This window comes from Syngnathoides biaculeatus, chromosome 9 (genome assembly GCF_019802595.1).
Source record: "Syngnathoides biaculeatus isolate LvHL_M chromosome 9, ASM1980259v1, whole genome shotgun sequence".
Classification (NCBI taxonomy): domain Eukaryota; kingdom Metazoa; phylum Chordata; class Actinopteri; order Syngnathiformes; family Syngnathidae; genus Syngnathoides; species Syngnathoides biaculeatus.
Genome location: NC_084648.1, coordinates 19,694,863 through 19,714,071, shown reverse-complemented (window position 1 = coordinate 19,714,071; position 19,209 = coordinate 19,694,863). Strand labels below are relative to the sequence as shown.

At 47.1% G+C, this 19,209-nt stretch overlaps 2 protein-coding genes across 2 annotated transcripts; both read right to left on the bottom strand.

Annotated features, from left to right (window-relative positions):
* Nucleotides 1-2,812: 2,812 nt before the first annotated feature.
* Nucleotides 2,813-4,957, bottom strand: bglapl (bone gamma-carboxyglutamate (gla) protein, like). Its single transcript, XM_061830321.1, has 4 exons — nucleotides 4,167-4,957; nucleotides 3,814-4,092; nucleotides 3,329-3,440; nucleotides 2,813-3,244 (listed from the first exon to the last, which is right to left on the bottom strand). The coding sequence occupies exons 1-4, from the start codon at nucleotides 4,381-4,383 to the stop codon at nucleotides 3,142-3,144; spliced, it is 711 nt and encodes a 236-aa protein (XP_061686305.1). The 5' UTR covers nucleotides 4,384-4,957; the 3' UTR covers nucleotides 2,813-3,141.
* Nucleotides 4,958-10,733: 5,776 nt separating this feature from the next.
* Nucleotides 10,734-18,659, bottom strand: LOC133506670 (endoplasmic reticulum resident protein 27). Its single transcript, XM_061831021.1, has 8 exons — nucleotides 18,490-18,659; nucleotides 15,715-15,937; nucleotides 14,582-14,667; nucleotides 13,403-13,540; nucleotides 13,222-13,338; nucleotides 13,030-13,155; nucleotides 12,431-12,628; nucleotides 10,734-10,857 (listed from the first exon to the last, which is right to left on the bottom strand). Exons 2-8 carry the CDS (start codon nucleotides 15,770-15,772, stop codon nucleotides 10,816-10,818), a joined length of 765 nt encoding a protein of 254 aa, XP_061687005.1. The 5' UTR covers nucleotides 15,773-15,937; nucleotides 18,490-18,659; the 3' UTR covers nucleotides 10,734-10,815.
* Between the last annotated feature and the right edge of the window lie 550 nt (nucleotides 18,660-19,209).

The following is a 19,209-nucleotide window of genomic DNA, read 5'->3' as shown; positions in this document are numbered from 1 at the left end:
ATATCGTGGACTGTAGATGATGAGATCCCGAAATTCCAAGAAATTGTACATTTGACAATTTTTGTGGGAGTACTTGCTAGTGAACTTTGTACTATCCTAGCTTTCGAACTGCTGAGCCCTTTGGGGACGTCCCTTTTGGACACAGGCACGACACTGTTGCCAATTAACTCGCTCCAAAAAATTGAACAAATAAAAGTTTCATTCGAAAAGAAATAAAATTAATGTTTGCAAAAAAAAAAAAAAAACAACCTCAATTTGAACATTAAATATCTTGTCTTTGTGATGCATTCAATTGAGTACAGGTTGATCCGATTTAAACAGATTGATCAGATTTAATCAATATAGCACTTCTATTAATAATGCACATCCTGGACGGTCCTGTCACATGTGACGGATCAACGTGCATGAGCGAACAATCGATTAGTAATTGGTCAATATGGACGCGCCCAATCGCTATCACTTGCAGGAAGCAACTTGAGGCCCCCCACCCCCCCCTCTCCCAATCCCGGGACTTTTCATGCATGGCCGTGTTTTGATTGATAAGGCAGCAGCGGCGGCACATGTCACAGGTGAGCACACGTCGGCCTCGCTCAGGCGAACGCTAATCTTATCTCTTGTCATAATTCAACTTCTTTTTCAGGAGTCAAACGTGATGTACACGGACGGGTGCATTGAATCTTTAGTTCTTCGTTGAAAGAGCTGAAAGACATTAGAAAGTGAGTTAAAAAAAAAAAAAACTGGCTGCTGATTGCTGACTTGATAATTGAAGATTTAAAAAAAAAGTGCTGTATCAATGGTTACTTGTTCACGATGAAGTAAGCAGGAAGAAAAAAAAAATGTGATTTCCCTTGGAAAGCACAAAAGAGGCCTGCATGATTATCTGGAAAGTTTTGAATGTCCAGCAGGTGGCGCTCTTAGGCTCTGCTGCTCTGTGGGACACTGTGACGCCACTTGAACACAAACAGAAAACGTGAATTTTGCTACATTAACGCACACAAACATGCACAAAACAACAAAGTATGAACACTATTTCAGTAGAGTAGTAGTATATTTTGATTATTATTTCAATATTTACTATTATAGACATTACAATGTTTTATTTATTCAAAATAAAACAAATTGATTTTCAATCTTGATTATTTATCAAGCTGTTGAATTTGATGACTGCAATACCTAATAACAATAATAATGCTAGTAATAATAGCAGTGATAGGCTCCAGCACTCCGGCAAAATTGTGAGGATAAGCGGTTCAGATAATGGATGGGTAGATGATAGCAACAATAATAATAATAATAATAACAGCTGGGATAGGTTCCAACACCTCCCGCGACCCTCGTGAGGATAAGCGGCAAAGAAAATGGATGAATAATAATAATAATAGCACATTCTGATAACTCAATATATTGGTACAATAATACATGATAAGGTGCCATAACTATAATCAAATTATTTTTTATATCGCAAAAAAATAAACATTTTCAAGGTCGTCAAATATTCATCACAAACAACTTCTAAATTTCTTCTGTGATCATTTATCTTTTGTCAACATTTCAAAATATGTGACAATTTTTCTGGATAAAAAGTTACTTGTGACAAATATGAATTTCTTCTTTAAATTGTACAGCCTGATTACATTATTAGGCCTCCCCCACCCTCCAAATGGTACTTTAGACTGTTAGAGATTTGTATTAACCTTGACTGTATTTTCTCTATTGTCTTATTATTATTATTATTTTTGCATTAACCTTGACTGTATTTTCTCTTTTCTTTCTTTTCTTTTTTTGAGACAATTATTACTAAGAACAATCCTCCAATATTATAATAAACAAATCAGCTCAACAGAAGTCAATAAAACGTAACCCATGAACCTGCTGAAGTTGGGAGTTTTGAACAAATTATTATGCCGTCTTTATCTAATACTGATAGCAAAGTTAATTATTAGTGTCATAAAGAAGTCAAACAAACAAATAAACAAAAAAACTGTATCGGAGCGACCTGATGAACGCTCTCATCACGTGCTCGGCCCCAAAATCGACTGCAATCTGCTCCGATCTGTTGATAGTTATGTGTACATTCCATATTTCTGCATGCTCATATGTACTTTGCCCTCACAAGGTAGCACTCAGCGTGTCTCACTAACGATGTTTTTTTTTAAAAATTGTTTCGTTTCCCCCACTTTTCCTCTAGGACAGGTCAGATCCAAACCAAGAAAAGGTTTTGAGGCCATCGAGTCGGATGTTAAAATCTGAGCGCCGCTACGGCTAAAGCTAATAGCCTCGAAAAGGGCGCTACTCTGCTCTTAAAAGTTGATCGTAGTCCCACAAAGTCGACCTCCCGGACTCTACTGGTCGCACCATAAGGAAATCCTCAAAGTACTTCTCATACAACTGAGCAATTATTCCATATTCTCGATACCAAGACCCTTGCACTAGTACACTCCTTGTCATTACGAGTAGGACAACTCTGTACTTTACACATTGTTAGCGATCCAAATGTGCACTTTTGACAACTGCATGCACGGATGCTATCAGTGACATTATAAATGTTTATTTATTGATATCTAGTGCTTCACTAGTAGCACGCAGATGTCAACTAGTGAACGTCTTGCCTTATTTGTAACATTTTGGAGTCCTACCAGAATGCTAAAGTTGTTCTGCTAGTGTGCGGAAATATCATCCGCGAATGCAAAAAAAGTAACTTTTCTTCTCGTTCTACTAGTGCAATGAATTGTGCATTACTCGTGAAAAAAAGAAACATTTGTAGTCACCGTTGGACAAATAAAATAATTTATTTCTATGAAATCCAGAGGCAACGTGTCGTTACAGCCATGGCAGATTATTCACGTACACTTCACAAACGCTGTACACAGCCGCTAACGCTACGTACCGTACACCTAAGAGCTCATTACTAGAGCGGCTGCTGAAGCACGGCATAAATATGTCAATACAATCATTCAAAAACATTTTAGCGCCATTCATCGTGTTAATGCGAAGGGAGGGCTGCGCAAACTTTTGGGCCACTGCGGAATTTATGTGCACCTTTCTGGACGTGGTTTGTGCAAAATGTTTGTGACCGTCTGCGCGATCACAACGTGGTCCAAACCCGAATCTCTCTGAACGAGAGACACGCGCAGGTGAGGCTTAGAAGGGCGGCGGTCCGTAGTAGGCCGTGTAGGCCGCCACGACGCCTTGGGTCTCCGCCATCTCGTCGCAGCCCGCGTTCAGCTCGCAAACCTCTCTCAGGCTGCACGGGAAGAAAAAAGACGCGGCATCAGTGACGGGCGCTCAGCGGCGAACGGGCGAAATCGTTTTGCCAAACCGCTCGTACCGCTCCATGTGGTAGAGGGAGAGGGGCGCCTGGCGTCTTGTCCTCAGCAGAACGGAAGCGACGTCCCGCTTCATAACCACGTGAGAGTCGTCCTGAGAGTGATCTTGAGAGGCTTTGGGGAACAAACACAGGCGCAAACGTTCTCAAAGCTCCTCCAAAACAACCCGACTGAAATTGTTCCAGGCAATGGGAAATGTCGTCAGATTTTTCAGTAGGCCGCTGCCTTGTTGCTCATTGGTGCCAAGGAAGTATGTTGAAGTCCCATTTTGTCTGAGAGAAAAGCTTTGAATGTTGGAGTGAAGATAAATTTAGCTCAAGTAAAGAATTTGAGAGCAGTTTTTCCAGATGAAATCATCTGTAAACCGTTGATTTTTGCAATTTGGCTTCGTTCATGCTTTGAACTTTGAACCCTGGATCACCACTTTTGAACATTTGCGGCCTCAATCATTGTCGCGATTTGCTAGATGACAACATCGATGGCCTACCTTCAGTGCTGGCTGACTCGGAGGAAGAGGAAGAAGAAGAGGAATCTGAGGCAGAGTCGGAATCAGACTCAGAGTCAGAGTCAGAGTCAGAGGTGGAATCAGAGTCAGAGTCTGAATTGGAGTCAGAGTCCGAATCGGATGAGTCTGACGATGAGTCGGAAGAATCGGACGCCGAAGAGTCGGCGTTGTCGGCGGCGTCTCCGTTGTCGCCGGCATCGGCGAGGTCACCGTTGTCTGAGTGGTCAGCGTCGCCGTCGTGGTCCGCGTAAGACTCGACGACTGTTGCGAGGACACAAAAATGAAGTTCTGAGCTGAGTTGTCCATGAGGACGAACGGCGATGCTCCGGTCTTACCTCCCGTGGCCCAGCAGACCGAGAGGAGGGCGCAGATGGCGAGCAGGCTGAGAGTCTTCATGTTGTCTCGATGTCCAAGTTGGAGTTCTTCAGTTGGTCCTTCCGACGACTTTGTCACTTCTGCCTTTTTGCCCCCGACGCGGGCGCCATTATATACTCTTGTCGCCCACCAAATCCAGACAGGGAGGTGACCTTCTGATTGGCTGGAGAATCGCATGTCAACATCTCCTCTCGCCTCGTCAAGGGAGGCTGCCGCAAAAAGTCCCACCCCGGCCCGGGACCCGCTCCAAGAATTCGGTGGCCCCAACGCAGGCGCTCGGTCAACCCGAAAAGTTCGTGGCCTGCTTGAGGCTGAAATCCTGCAAGTCTTCTCACCGAATCGGACTCAGTGTTACATAATGCCTTCAAATCAAGCCCTGAAAATCTTTGGCAAAAATTTCCCATCATTCAATTGAGTAATTTGTATCATATATATATATATATAATATATAATAATAATGAATAATAATGTTATTGCAGAATAATGACATACATTAGCGTGCAAAGCAATGGAGTGCAAAAAGTTGGTTGAAAAACATCAGCACAGCAGTTTTAGCAGATATTCGCTATCGCTGATTTTTAAACAACTTGGCAATGTTGTCAACTATTGATTAAAATGTATCGATTTTTTTTTTCTTACCCGATTGTCCAAAGAAAGATTGCTTTCCCTTATTTAGTCCAAAATGAAAACTTTTTTTGTCCCGTGTTCATCGAAAGCGAGGCAGAGATTTTACACCTGAAAAGTATTTTTCATAATTTTAGTAGCCACTGTAACGGCAATTAAATACAGGAGAAGAAAAGTCTATGATTCAATAAAAATGTATTGCACACAAGAGTTCCATAAAAAAAAAAAAACAAATGTTTGAAAAGAAATATTTCTGATTAATTAAATTAAATTAATTGTCCACAGCGTATCATCTCAGATGAACGCACATATTTGTTTGCATCTAAAAATGAATACAACTGAACTGGATTACAAATAATCAAAATTGAATTGGTCTCACAGTTCTGAGGTCCCGGGTTACATCCCGGACCCGCCCGTGTGGAGTTTGCACGTTCTCCCCGTGCCTGCGTGGCTTTTCGGAAACAAAACAGCCAGCCAATCCAGTTCCGCTTTCTGAAGTCATGTGACTAAGAAAGCAGAACTGGATTGGCTGGCTGTTTGGTTCTGACCTGAAGTAACCCTGCTTGGTGGGACAGACGGTGAATTGTAGCCCGTTGAATTGTTAACATTGAAAAGTTACACTGAATTACCGTCCATCCACCTTCTTAGCCACTTATCCTCACAAGGGTTGTGGGAGTGCTGGAGCCTATCCCAGCTGTCAACGGGCTAAAGTGGTTGCCAGTGAATCGCAGGGCACATCGAGACGAGCGACAGTCGCACCCACAATAACACCTATGGGCAATTTAGAGCGTCCAATTCACGTTGCATGTTTTTGGGACGTGGGAGGAAACCGGAGTGCCCGCCCGGAGAAAACCCACGCAGGCACGGGGAGGACGTGCAAACGCGACGCGGGAGGGTCCGGGATCGAACCCGGATCCTGAGAACTGTGAGGCCAATCAACGCTTTACCAGCGGAGCCAGCGTGCCGCCCACACTGAAATCCAACTATTGAAAATGTGATCACTCCTGGTGGCACATATTTACTTCCTTACACTCCTCCGTCGCCCGCACAACCCAGCGCTCATCCAACTGAAGGTTGATGATTAAAAGCGGCTGACGCATTTGGAAGGCACGCGACGCGGGGACGGCGCGTTGATCTGCGTCAATCAAATTTAATTGAAGGATCGGTTGCGGAATGTCGTCAAAAGATGGCCCGACGGTTAATAAAAGGGTTTGAATAAGGGCACGGTTTAAACGGCCGCCTGCATCTGATTCATTTTATGACCATTCCTGCGGAACATTCTATCTTCTTCTATCCGTGCATCTTCATTCGAACAGATGGGAAGCCAAGCGGTGTTCCGGAACGCTTTGCGGAGAGCGCACAGAGTGCAGAAGTTCCACGGTGTGCGGCATCTAATATCACGCCACGCGCGTTTGTTACGGTTTCGATCGCCCTCATCAGTCACGGGAACCCAAAGAATACGCGAAAGCGGAAGTCCGATTGTTTTTGAATCGACGGCGTTGTCGCGCAGAGTCGAGGCTGCCAGTTGTGCCATTGCGATGGTCTCGACCGCGCTCGGCCGGCCCGCGGGCCACATCCCGACGCCGCCGACCGCAAACTGCAGTGCGAGCGCGCCGCGAGCTTCTAATCGAGTGACACGGAGTAGCGGTCACGCTCGTTATGCGACAGACTTAATTAGAGTGCAGCAGCGGCCCACCACAGCCGCGGGCGGGCACTATTTAGGGACGCGTCCCGGTCCACGGTCTCTGACACGGGCCAGCGCTTGGCGACGTTAAGCGGTGGTCCCGCAGAGGCAGGCCTCCGTCTTACTGTACACACACACACACACAGCTAAATATAAGGAAGCTTTATGGGTGCTATACGGTGAAACGGAGGCACCGAAAAGTTCGGGTGCAGACGCCGCTGCGGGTCCCGTATCAAAACATCTAATCCAAACGACGCGCCGACGGCAAAAGAAAAGCAAACTCGACGGAGTTGAAAGGCTGCCAAGGAGGCGACAAAGCGTCGCCCGGAATGCGTTACTACAAGTGCACTCTGACCTTGATGCTCTTGTTTCCTGAAGTTATTCCTGGTGTCAGCCATTTGGGATTTGTCTTGGACGGACGGGCCAGCCGTGTCATTTCCTTTGTCTCGTCTTGTTTTTGCTTGATGTCTCCCCCCCCCCCCCCCCATTGTGTGGATGCACTTCACAAAGCAACTGTCTGGAAAAGGCGGAAATCACATTGTTTGTGGGTCGCTTCGGTCTTGGAGGATGAAACCCGACAGACGATGAGAAATGGGCACTTTTCCAAGGGTTCAAGTCCATCCATTTTCTGTACCGGGTCGTATTCCCATTGGGGTCCCGTGGCCACGCTGGTGCCGACCGATCTCACCTGACTCTAGTACACCCTAGAATCCATCCATCCAGTTTCTTAGCCGCTTATCCTCACGAGGGTCGCGGGAGTGCCGGAGCCTATCCCGGCTGTCAACGGGCAGGAGGCGGGGTACACCCTCGACCGGTTGCCAGCCAATTGCAGGCCACACGCAGACAAACAGCCGCACTCACCATCACACCTATGGGCAATTTAGAGTGTCCAATTACATCACCAACATTTTAATCATATTTAAAATGTTTTGTAATTACCTAAAAGTAGAGAATGATTGAAAACCTTTGTCAGTATCGAGGACCACACCAAAATATATTTTGAAATATTTTCATTTTATAATCTTTTGTCCTTTTTTGAATTGAAGTGAACCAATGTGGTGCTCTCGTGCCACCTAACGACTAACCAAAGCAGTCGAGTGACGTTTTTTTCCCAGAAGCCCAGACTGACGAGTTCATGTGTTGATAGCAGTTTTACCAGCGGGAAAGTAGCAGTTTTTCCTGCGCGTTAGCCAAAATGCCGTCTCGTTGTCTCGCCGGATATTGCTCGAACACTCGGGAGGATGGATTTACTCTTCACACGTTTCCAAAAGACCCCGTTCGTCGTGAAAAATGGAAGGATGCGGCCGGCTGCAACGTTGTCATCGCTCGTGGCTGAGTATGCTACACACAGACTGTCAGGGAATCTGTTGTTGGTTAGACGTGATCCACATATCATTTAAATATGGCTCGAAATGATAGGGTAATATTGCCCCGGTTACTTCATTCGATTGTGAGATGTTCTCTTCTTGGAAAAGAGCTTCCGTGTCAGAACCGGTGTCGGAAAAATCCAAAAATCTCTGTTGTTCCTCTCCCGTAGCAGTTGCGAACGTCCCAGTGCGACGTCTGCTGACGTCGTAACGGGCAATATGGCTGCCACTGGGATGTCGAATGAGACTTGATGACGCGCTCGCCACTCATATTTTTTCATATAGACATTGAAGTGAATAATCCATCCATCCATTTTCCGCTTATCCTCACAAGGGTTGCGGAGAGTGCCGGAGCCTATCCCGGCTGTCAACGGGCAGGAGGCGGGGTACACCCTGGACAGGTCAATGCCAGCCAATCGCAGGGCACATAGAGACAAACGGCCGCATTCACAATCACGCCTACGGAGTACCCGGAGAAAAGCCACGCAGGCACGGGGAGAACATGCAAACTCCACACGGGGGGGATCAAACCCGGGTCCTCAGAACTGTGAGGCCAATGCTTTACCAGCTGATCCACCGTGCCACCCAAGTGACTAATATTATATGTAATTTTCATAATAATATCTATTTTACAATGTCCATAGGGATGTCAGTGGAACTTTAAGATTGTAAGAGTGCTTTGAAATATATTGGGTGTCCCAAAAAAATGTATCCACACTTTAAATAATTATACTTGTAAATTCTTTTACATGGTAAAAATGATTTATAATGAATTGTAATAAAGACGAATTTTGAACTTCTACGAACTTCAAGTGTGTTTACAATTATTTGCGACTCGACGCCCTTCTTGGAATTTGGACAGTCGTCCCAAGTGCGACATGAAAGCGTTTTGTTATGTCACCAGAAGCGAATCCAAAGTCTCGCCAAGACCGTCTGGACGCCACCTGTCGGGCTTTCCCGTTCCGTCGGATGCTTCGGTTTGGCGCGCCGGCACCGCCAATTACAGAATCCGGAGCGTCCGTCTGGACCTTGGCGTTTTCTTCTCATTCCAGTGGACGTTGCTGAGATGAACCCAAATGTTTTCGCTCTCTCTCTCGGTGTCTGGATCCCGTGTGCTTATTTTTGGCAATATTTTGTTTCTTTTTTTCCTCAACCGAACGACTGAACGTTCATCCAAGTCGTGAAGAACCTCAAAATCCGACGCTGCTGCCATACAAATTGCAATTTGACAACAGTGTTGTCTTTTGCTCTTGAAATCTCCACCATCAACTTTAAATTTGAGTCACCTTTTTTTGTGGATGCAGTTTTGGGGTTGATTCGCTGCTTCGGCCTCCCTTTTTTTCAGGGACGGCGGCAAATTTCACCAAAATTCTTCGCGGACAAAAAAACTATACAAAGTAATTTAGCATTTGGTCGCCAGCGCGAGCAGAAATTACGATCGCAAAGTCCATCCATCCGTTATCCGAGCCGCTTATCCTCACAAGGGTCGCGTGAGAGCCAGAGCCTATCCCAGCTGCCTTCGGGCAGACTACGCCCTGAACTGGTCACCAGTCAGTCGCAGCGGAGATATCGATAAGATCACTCAGTGGGAAACGATCCCACGCTGCCCGCACCGAAGTGACGATCACAAAATCATCCATCCATCCATCCATCCATCCGTTTTCTTTGCCGCTTATCCTCACGAGGGTCGCGGGGAGTGCTGGAGCCTATCGCAGCTGTCAACAAGCAGGGGGCGGGGCACACCCTGAACTGGTCGCCAGCCAATCGCAGGGCACAAAGAGACAAACAGCTGCACTCACAATCTCACCTTGGGGCAATTGAGAGTGTCCAATGAATGGAAACCGGAGTGCCCACCCGGAAAAAAGCCACGCAGGCACGGGGAGGACATGCAAACCCGAGATCAAACCCGGGTCCTCAGGACTGTGAGCCCAACGCTTTACCGACTGCTCCACCGTGCCGCCGATCACAAAAATCATTTTGTGTAATTGCGACGACTTCCGCAGTGAACTAAGCCGACTGCTGTGGCTTTAAACAACAACCAATGGCGGCATGCACTCGAGTCATCTCATTTTTTTCCCCAATTGCAGATTTCAAATGTTCCGAAAATGTCAAACTTCACAGAAAACACGGATAATTCTGAATCATATCAATTTTCTATCCGAATCCTCTGAACTTTTGGCAGTGAGATTTGCGCCGTGACAACCACGAAGAACTCTTCAAATAAACACTAATGCAGATCATGAGACTGAAAAACTTTCCATGTAAGAATGTCAAACGTGTTTCTGTAGACGTACGTCATTGCCGCCGATCACTTTAGAGGTCCGTGGCTGTCGTTTTGGCGGACAGTCGCTTTGACTTTTTGCAGTCAGATTGGCGCTGACACAAGCACGAATTTTTCGGCAAATGCGCCTTCATTCAAACGCGGCTTCCAAAATCTGCACTAACGGTCACTAGTTCGGTACTGAACATGCACGAGCGGCGCCAGGTGATCCATACGGCCGCTACCCGATTGTCGTTTCCCCGCACGGCCGACGCCGAGTCCGGTTTTGGTGTTCGGGTCACACGCGCGCACATTTGGCCGGCGCCGACGTCACGCCGATTTCAAACTGATCCCGCAAATCTCGACGTGCACGTCAGATGCAAATAATCCGTTATTATTTGACCTCTGGCCCCCGGGTGCCGCCGTCACTCTCGCGGCAGCGGTCGGGCGACCGTGACATTTGCGGCACGGCCGACGGAGCGCGCCGGCCCGTTTGCAGCTTGCGGCCGCCTCGCCGCGGTCGACCGCAGACGTGAGCGGACAAAACAAAACAAGACACGCGACGGGTAGCCGTGCAGCTGCGCTCTTGACACCAGGAGCAGTTTTACTACTTACTCTTTTTTTTATTCAACTCACTTTCCATCTCTAGCACGCAATTCCATCTTTGATCAGCATCAGAGCTCTGTTTTGGTCTCTTCTCCGGCCTGTTGCGCCTCCTGAAAAGTACGGAAAATGTCTTTATGACCCACAATTCGGCAAAAATGATCAATTAACTTTAAAACAACAACAACAACAAAAAAGACAGGAACAACAAGAGGTGGATCCTGCACCAGAGTGGGATAAATACAAAAAACAAAACGTCAACGTCCAGAACGAGGTCCTGCGACCTTTTCGTTCAGGGCGGCGGAAGAGGCGAGCGTCGGCGCCACGACGCAAGCGCCTGCGCTAAACGCTCTGAGCAAAAACAAAACGTCAACGTCCAGAACGAGGTCCTGCGACCTTTTCGTTCAGGGCGGCGGAAGAGGCGAGCGTCGGCGCCACGACGCAAGCGCCTGCGCTAAACGCCCTGAGCAAAAACAAAACGTCAACGTCCAGAACGAGGTCCTGCGACCTTTTCGTTCAGGGCGGCGGAAGAGGCGAGCGTCGGCGCCACGACGCAAGCGCCTGCGCTAAACGCCCTGAGCATCTGACAGCTCCTGGCCTGAGGTGCAATTTGGAATTTCTCAACAAAAACGAGCACAATTTCATCCAAGGATTTTTACACACGTTCACATGGGACAAGTCCTATACAGTGAATATTCGGTTCTCGAGGGTCTCGGCTCTTGAACAGATTTTTGAACAAACATTTTTTTTGCTTCGGTTTTCAAATGAAGATCGGGACTCGAACGCTTGCGACAAAACCCGGAAATAACATATCGGGCACGGCGCTGACCAGCTGATCCACGACGCGCGTTGTTATGTATATCGCAGCCTCTGTACGCAGACGTGGGAAAGCAAAGCAAAGTAAATATATTTGTATAGCGCATTTCATACAGGAGGTAACTCAATGCGCCCTACACGATTCAAAGCATTGGAAAACGAAGAGATAATACATTTAAAATGGGATAAAAACAATACAAACGACAAACAAAATATTAAAAAAAAAAAAAGACAAAACGGCATCCAGTGCAAGTAATATGATCATAAAGTGGATATATCCGAAAAAGCATGAGGGGAAAAGAAGAGCTTTCAACCTGGATTTGAAAATATTCATACTTGGGGTTGACCTCCCCTCTGTTGGCAACTTATTTGGGTTTTTTTTTTTGGCAGCATCAGAGCAAAATGCTGCTTCGCCTCGTTTGCTTTGGACTCTGCGCGCCACCATTTGATCTCAGAGCTCTACCGGGTTTGCATTCCGTCAGTACGTCTTTCATGTGTTCAGGACCGAAATCCTGTAGCAGAACTTTAAAATCTATTCTACAGACATTCGGTTCTCCAACAAATCGGTTCTCGAACAGTCTCCTGGAACGGGTTATGGTCGAGAACCGAGGTTGCACTGGACTGCTAAAAGGAAATATCCAGTGGGATCGAGGGTTGGTTCCTCGCATACGCTCGGTACCAATTTGTGCGGTTTAAGGGTAGAAGTCCAGCCCGCGTAAATGAGAAGAAAATGCATGGGGGGCATTGCTCGAGACAAAATATGGAAAATGTCAAGCGATTGTTAAAAAGAAAGCGTCCCGGCCTGAGCACTTCCGTCGTCCACTTTCGCAAAGACGGCGCCGAACGTCCTTGCGACGGCTTCTCGCTCACCTTCAGTTCCCCCCGCAGGAAAGCCTCGCAGAAGTCTCGGACGCGCGCCGCGGAAACGTCGCCCGGGGGCAGCAGCCACTTCATGTCCGAGTCGCCGTCGTAGATGCCCACGCGGGGGAGCGCCGACGCCTTGAGCCCGAAGTAGCGCAGGGAGCGGAAGTTGGACTCCTCGGCGCCGTTGATGAGCACGAACAAGAACTGCAAAAATTCACGACTGACAGCCGTCACGATTTAAAACTCCGACGTGTGCCCGCGTCCTTCCATTTCAGGAATTCGGAAGTCAACGATGGATATTATTGATCATAGTCTTATGAGATTGGGGCTTTTCATTTGATTGATGATCATAAATGGGAGCAGAAATGGAACTTTTTGTGAAATTAAAGCACAGTGGAAATGAATTATTTGGCTGCTCAGCAGAACAACGTCAATAGAGTTAAGGTTGCGGATGCCGCGCTTTACTTCTTGTATGAAAGCGGAGGATATGAACGTGCTCAAATCTTTTGCGATGGCAACAGGCAAGAATTATCGACGTGATTGTAATTTTTTCCGAGGGGAAAATCTTTTGAGACTGCAAAACGGAGGTCAAGCAATCTTCTTACTTTGCCGGTGAACTCCGGAGCCAAAGCCCCCACCCGCTCCTTCAGCTCCTGAAATCCTTCGCCGCCCTTGTTGGCAAAGAGCAGGAGGTGCGTCTTCACGTCCGAGTTGAAGAGGCCCACGGCCGTCTGCGATAGAAAGCCGGAGCGTTGGCCAAAGCCAAAAGTCGCCGCGGCCGGCGGAGTCGGACCCACCGCTTGGTTGTACTCCGTCACGTATCGGAGCTCGTTCACCACGATGAAGTTCACCAGACCGTCCGGCTCGATCTTCTTGGCCTCGGCAATCACGAGGTTCTCCCGACGCTTGTCGGCCTGGACCCGACGGAACGCCAACGTGAGCGGCGCCGCCCAGGTCGCGGTGCGACGCTAACCGTACCTTTCTGAAAAGAGCGATGGTGTCCGACCGAACGGCGTAGCGGGCCCACGCGTCCCTGGAAGTGCAGACGGCCACCGAGACCGACTGGACCCGCTTCGCCGCCGCCGCCAGTTCTCGGTACCCGTGACTCTCCTCGCCCTGCGCGGCCAGAGTTCGGCGCGATTTCGGTCAGGCGGCTTGCTAATTGCCCTTGTGTGGATAAGCGGCTCAGATAAACAGATGAACTTGGAGTTCCCAAGTTCATCCGTTTATCAAAGGCCAAAAGTTGCGTGAAAAATGCTCAGTGGGGGCGCAATATTGCTTAAAAATTGACATTCAATTTCAAATTTTGATGCTATATAATATACATTTTATATAGTCAATACAATCTGTCGTTTTCAATTATTGGTATTTATGAATTTGAAAAAAACTTACTCAATAGTAGGTGAAAATATGATGAAGGCACTTTGACTTTTATCAAAATTCATTGTTTAAATTCACAAATATAGATGAGTGTTCTTTCTTTCTTTCTTTCTTTTTTTTTTTAAAAAAACAAAAAAAAAAAAAACATCTGGTGCCTTCATTTCATTCCCACCACAGGCAGAATGTAAAAAGGGACCCGAGAATTTCTGGACATACTTAAAATGTCAAAGCACATCAGAGTTTTTTTTGGGGTTTTTTTTTTTTTTTCACCCTCAAAAACCAAAAAGAAAAATGCAATTGGGAACGTGGACGTGGTCGTAAGGGGGGAGAGGAATGCAGACACTAAAGGGGGAGCTATTTTGGAGACACTTTTACACTCGCTGGGAATTTCTTTTTCCAAAAGCCCCGAGAAGCCAGTAAAAATATCATTTCATACAAACGGTTTTGTTATTGTCTCGTTACGCGTGTTTACTGGAGATTTAACGGGGCTTCTCCCGCAAGCCTCCATACGCGCTGGCGGCATCCCTGCCTCCGGGGGGGGGGGGGGGGGGCTGACTGCCCCCCCTCCCTCCCACGAGGACAGCCAGAGGGCGCGCGACATACAAGACGACCAACCGTTCGACCTCTGACCTCTCGGGCCATCTTTCGAGCCAATTTGTGACGTTCTCTTCATTTTTATGTCTGCTCTGTGGGCATGAAACGGTCGCGTAACTCATCGAGTCATCGAAAAATATACAAAGAAACACAATTTTCAAAGGACGGATTCATTTTTCTGACCTCCAGGAATCCAATCACAACCACTTCAGCAGAATCGACGAAGGCTTCTGTGGCTTTGGTGTCATTTAACCTCGGAAGCAACACGTCTGAGAAGAAAAAAACAACAACAATTCTAATCAATTATCAATTGTTAATCAATTGTTTTATCAATACCCCCCCCCCCCCGGTGGCAAAAGGGCAATAACAATTGATCATGTCGGATGATGATTACTGTCACAAGGTTTTCACATCTGAAGCCCCCCTGCACCGACCCCCTCCCCAAACACGGCCTCGCTACGCCATCGCTTCCACCGTCGTGTCAACTCGAGATCGCTTCTCGTGAAAAATTGACTTTTCCTGCACTGCTGATGTGATTCAGCTGAGTAATAAATTACAATCAATAGCATGTCACATTCCCAATTACATACGCTAGTGCAGAGATTCGCAAACCGTGGGTCGGGGCACAAAAGTGGGCCGCGGACCTATTTTGGGTGGGCTGCGTACAGCGCGCAAAGAATTACATCCATGCATTCATTCATTATCCTCACAAGGGTCACAGGAATGCTGGACCCTTATCCCAGCTAGCTTCAGGCAAAAGGCAGACGACACCCTGAACTGGTCACCAGGGGGCAATTTAGAGTGTCCAATGAATGTTGCATGTTTTTGCGATATGGGAGGAAACCGGAGTACCCGGAGAAAATCCACACAGGCGGGGGGAGAACATACAAACTCCACACCCGGGTCCTCAGAACTGTGAGGCCAAAGCTTTACCAGCCGGGCCACTGTACCACCCATTTGAAACAGCCTTTAAAAATATGATTTACCGTGCGAGTCTTTTCCGAGGCTATTTCAACATTTGAAAAAAGATATATAAATAAAATAAATCTTCAAAATAAATAAATAAGAAAGAAATAAAATATGAGAAAATGCAAGTGCCAGTGACACCAAGTGGGGACCACTGCAGTTGTATTTTTTACTTAAAAAAAAAAAAAATGCAACTACTGGCCTGGCGTACATATTTCGGATCATTTTGCAAGTCTGCGCTGAGGTAATAAAATTTGTAAAAGCAGCACCACACACGCTGACATGTAAATGTCGGTTGATTTAGAAAAAAAAAAAAAAAAGTTATGCTCGACGGCCTTGACAGATTTTACCTTCCTGTTCAGCGAGGGCGCAAGACACCAGGACGAAGAAGAAGAGTCCGATCAGCATTTTGTCCGTCCGTTTTCGCAGGTCCGGCCGGCGTGCTTTTCAAAGACTTTGCGGGCTTTTCAAGTGAAACGTGACCTCGTGGCCGCTCGCGGAACCTTCTTGGGAAGCTGCCGCCTGTTCCTGATAAAAATTTGGCCGCGGCTCACGTGTCGCCGTAGGACGGGGCTGCGGCGCAATCACCGGGAAAAAAAAAAAAAATTCTTGGAATTGAATTGCCAAAATCTTTTTTAACCTCTCATCAGAATATCAGTGTTGGCTTAAAAAAAAAAAAAAAAAAAATATATATATATATATATATATATGTGTATTTTTTTTCCATTCCAAATGCTCACAATTGTAAAAAAAAAATAAAAAAAAAAATCAATTTTTACAAATTTTTAGTACGCATACTGCCTGTGACGACAGCTGCAGTTTTTTTGGAAACAATTTTTACATTTTAATGGCATGTTCAAATCTGCAAATTTCCTTAACACACACACACACACACTTGTTCTCGCTTCTTCTTCTTCTTGTCCTTTCGGCTTGTCCCGTTAGTGGTCGCCACAGCGTGTCATCATTGTCCACTCCTTTCTATCCAAGCCGATCTCGTCCATCCTCCTCTCTAACTGTCCTCATGTCCTCCCTCACAACATCCATCAACCTTCTCTTCGGTCTTCCTGTCTCTCGCTCTCTCTTCCTTGACAGCTCCATCCTCGGACTCTCTTTCGCCTGTGGACACGTCCAAACCACCAAAGTCTGCGCTCTCTCTCACCTCGTCTCCAAAACATCCAACTTTGGCTGTCCCTCCCTCTAATGAGCTCATTTCTGATCCTATCCAACCTGCTGACTCCGAGCGAGAACCTCAGCGTCTCCATTTCTGGCACCTCCAGTTCTGCTTCCTGTTGTTTCTTCAGTGCCACCGTCTATAATCTCTCCATCAAATTTTCTAAACTTTGGCGGAGACTCTTGTGTCACATAGAACACCAGACACCTTCCGCCAACTGTTCCACCCCGCTTGGACCCGTTTCTTCACTTCCTTGGCACACTCACCGTCGCTCTGTATTGTCGACCCCAAGTATTTGAAGTCGTCCACCCTCGCCATCTCTTCTCCCTGTAGCCTCACACTCCCCCCCCCCACCCCTCTTTTTCACGCACATATATTCTCTGACTTCGGCTAATCTCCTTTCCAGTTCGTGTCTCCATCTTTCTAACTGCTCCCTGCTTTCACAATATCTGCAAACATCATAGTCCGAGGGGATTCCAGTCTCACCTCATCCGTCAGCCTATCCGTTACTACCGCAAACAGGAAGGGGCTCAGAGCGCATCCCTGATGCAGTCTCACCTTATGTTTAGCTCATTATCATAAAAAAGGGGGCTTCATTGTTAAAAAAAATAAAAAATAAAAAACACTGACAAAATTCCCAACGATTTCTCTTTAGGCAATTTTTCATCTTGTCAATATTGACGGCCTCGCATTAGGTTCCATCCATTACGACGGCGAACAGGAAGGGGCTCAGCGCGGATCCCTGATGCAGTCCCACCTTATGTTTAGCTCATTATCATAAAAAAGGGGGCTTCATTGTTAAAAAAATAAAAAACACTGACAAAATTCCCAACGATTTCTCTTTAGGCAATTTTTCATCTTGTCAATATTGACGGCCTCGCATTAGGTTCCATCCATTACGACGGCGAACAGGAAGGGGCTCAGCGCGGATCCCTGATGCAGTCCCACCTTATGTTTAGCTCATTATCATAAAAAAGGGGGCTTCATTGTTAAAAAAATAAACACTGACAAAATTCCCAACGATTTCTCTTTAGGCAATTTTTCATCTTGTCAATATTGACGGCCTCGCATTAGGTTCCATCCATTACGACGGCGAACAGGAAGGGGCTCAGCGCGGATCCCTGATGCAGTCCCACCTCCTCCTTAAATTCTTCTGTCACGCCTACGGCACATCTCACCGCTGCTGTGCTGCCCTCATAACACGTCCTGTACTATTCTCACATATTTCTCCGCCACACCAGACTTGCGCTTGCAGTACCGCAGCTCCTCTCTTGGTACTCTGTCGTGAAGGTCATTCACGATCACCGCCATCTTTTTTTGTTTGTTTTTTTGTCTCTAATCTGTGCGGAAAGTCACAAATGTGATGCTTTCCGCTATTTTTGTCCTCGCGAATGTTCAAGTGAACGGTTTCAAGTAATTACAGGAGCAATTCGTAGAACTCTGGATGTAATAAAAACAAAAACAAACTGCCGATCGTAACTGATGTGCTGGGGGGGGTGGCGAGGGGGGGGGGGGGGATAAAGCGGAGTGACTGCGGCTGACCACAGATCAGCAAAACATCTGCAGCGGAGAGCGACAACCGCTTGAAGGCCAAATCTTGGCCACGTTTGCTTCGGGAGTCCTCAACAGCGCGTCCGTCCGCATGTGCTGCTGCTGCTGCTGCTGCCCGACAACAGTAAACACACATCTGCCCCCCCCCCGACAAACACGTGGCCAGAAGCCGAAACGGCCCCCACGCGAACACGAATCACGTTTGTTCGAACGTCACGGCCTTCCACGCGCGTCTTTAAGACTCGTGCGGCCAGATCAGGACGACGCTGGCGGCTTCGTCGGCCTTGAGGTCGCGGTGACGTAATGCGGGCAAAGCGCAGCTTTTTGGATTACTCTCAATTAGGCCGCGGTTATTTTCTCCAAACGGGCCTCGCTTACGTAAGACGGAACATCGTGCGTTCACCTTTCTTCCACGTCGCAATCCCCGAGGCCGCCGCAGCGCGTGGGGCACAGGCGCGAGTTCAAAAGACAACGCGCGAGAAGCGCCCTGCGATCGACGTGGCCGTCTCCTCGCCGTTTATCAGTGATTCCATTATTATTCCATCCCCTGCAAACATATTTCCTGCCACATTTCCCCGTGTTGTGCGGGCAGCCCTGTCACCGGTTGCCAAGGAAACAGTTGCCACAAACAAAATGTCTTCCTGGCTACAAGTCAGTTTACACCAATGACGTTGAACGGGGGTGTCCAACGCGTTTTTCTCACGGGCCACGTTGTTGTTCCGGTTTCCCTCAGAGGGCCGTTATGACTGTGGAACAAAAATATTGAATCATATTTCCATCATCCATTTATGAAGTAGTTTTGGAATCAGAAATCAAGGGTAATCTCTTTTCCATCTGTTCACGTTTGGCGACACAAAAAATACTTGTAATATCTCAACTTTATCATTTACGATATATGACAATTTGAAATTTTGGTTGCGGTGCAGATTTTTACAGGAATCATGGAAATTGACAGTCTAGATTTGGCTTCGCGGGCCGCATAAAATCACGCGGCGGGCCAGATCTGGCCCCCGGGCCTTGAGTTGGACACAGGTGACGTGGAATTAAAAACTAGACCGCCCACGTCGGAATTCGGCTTCAGCTTCGTGCTTTGGGTACTGTTTCACGGCAAAGTTGACGTCCT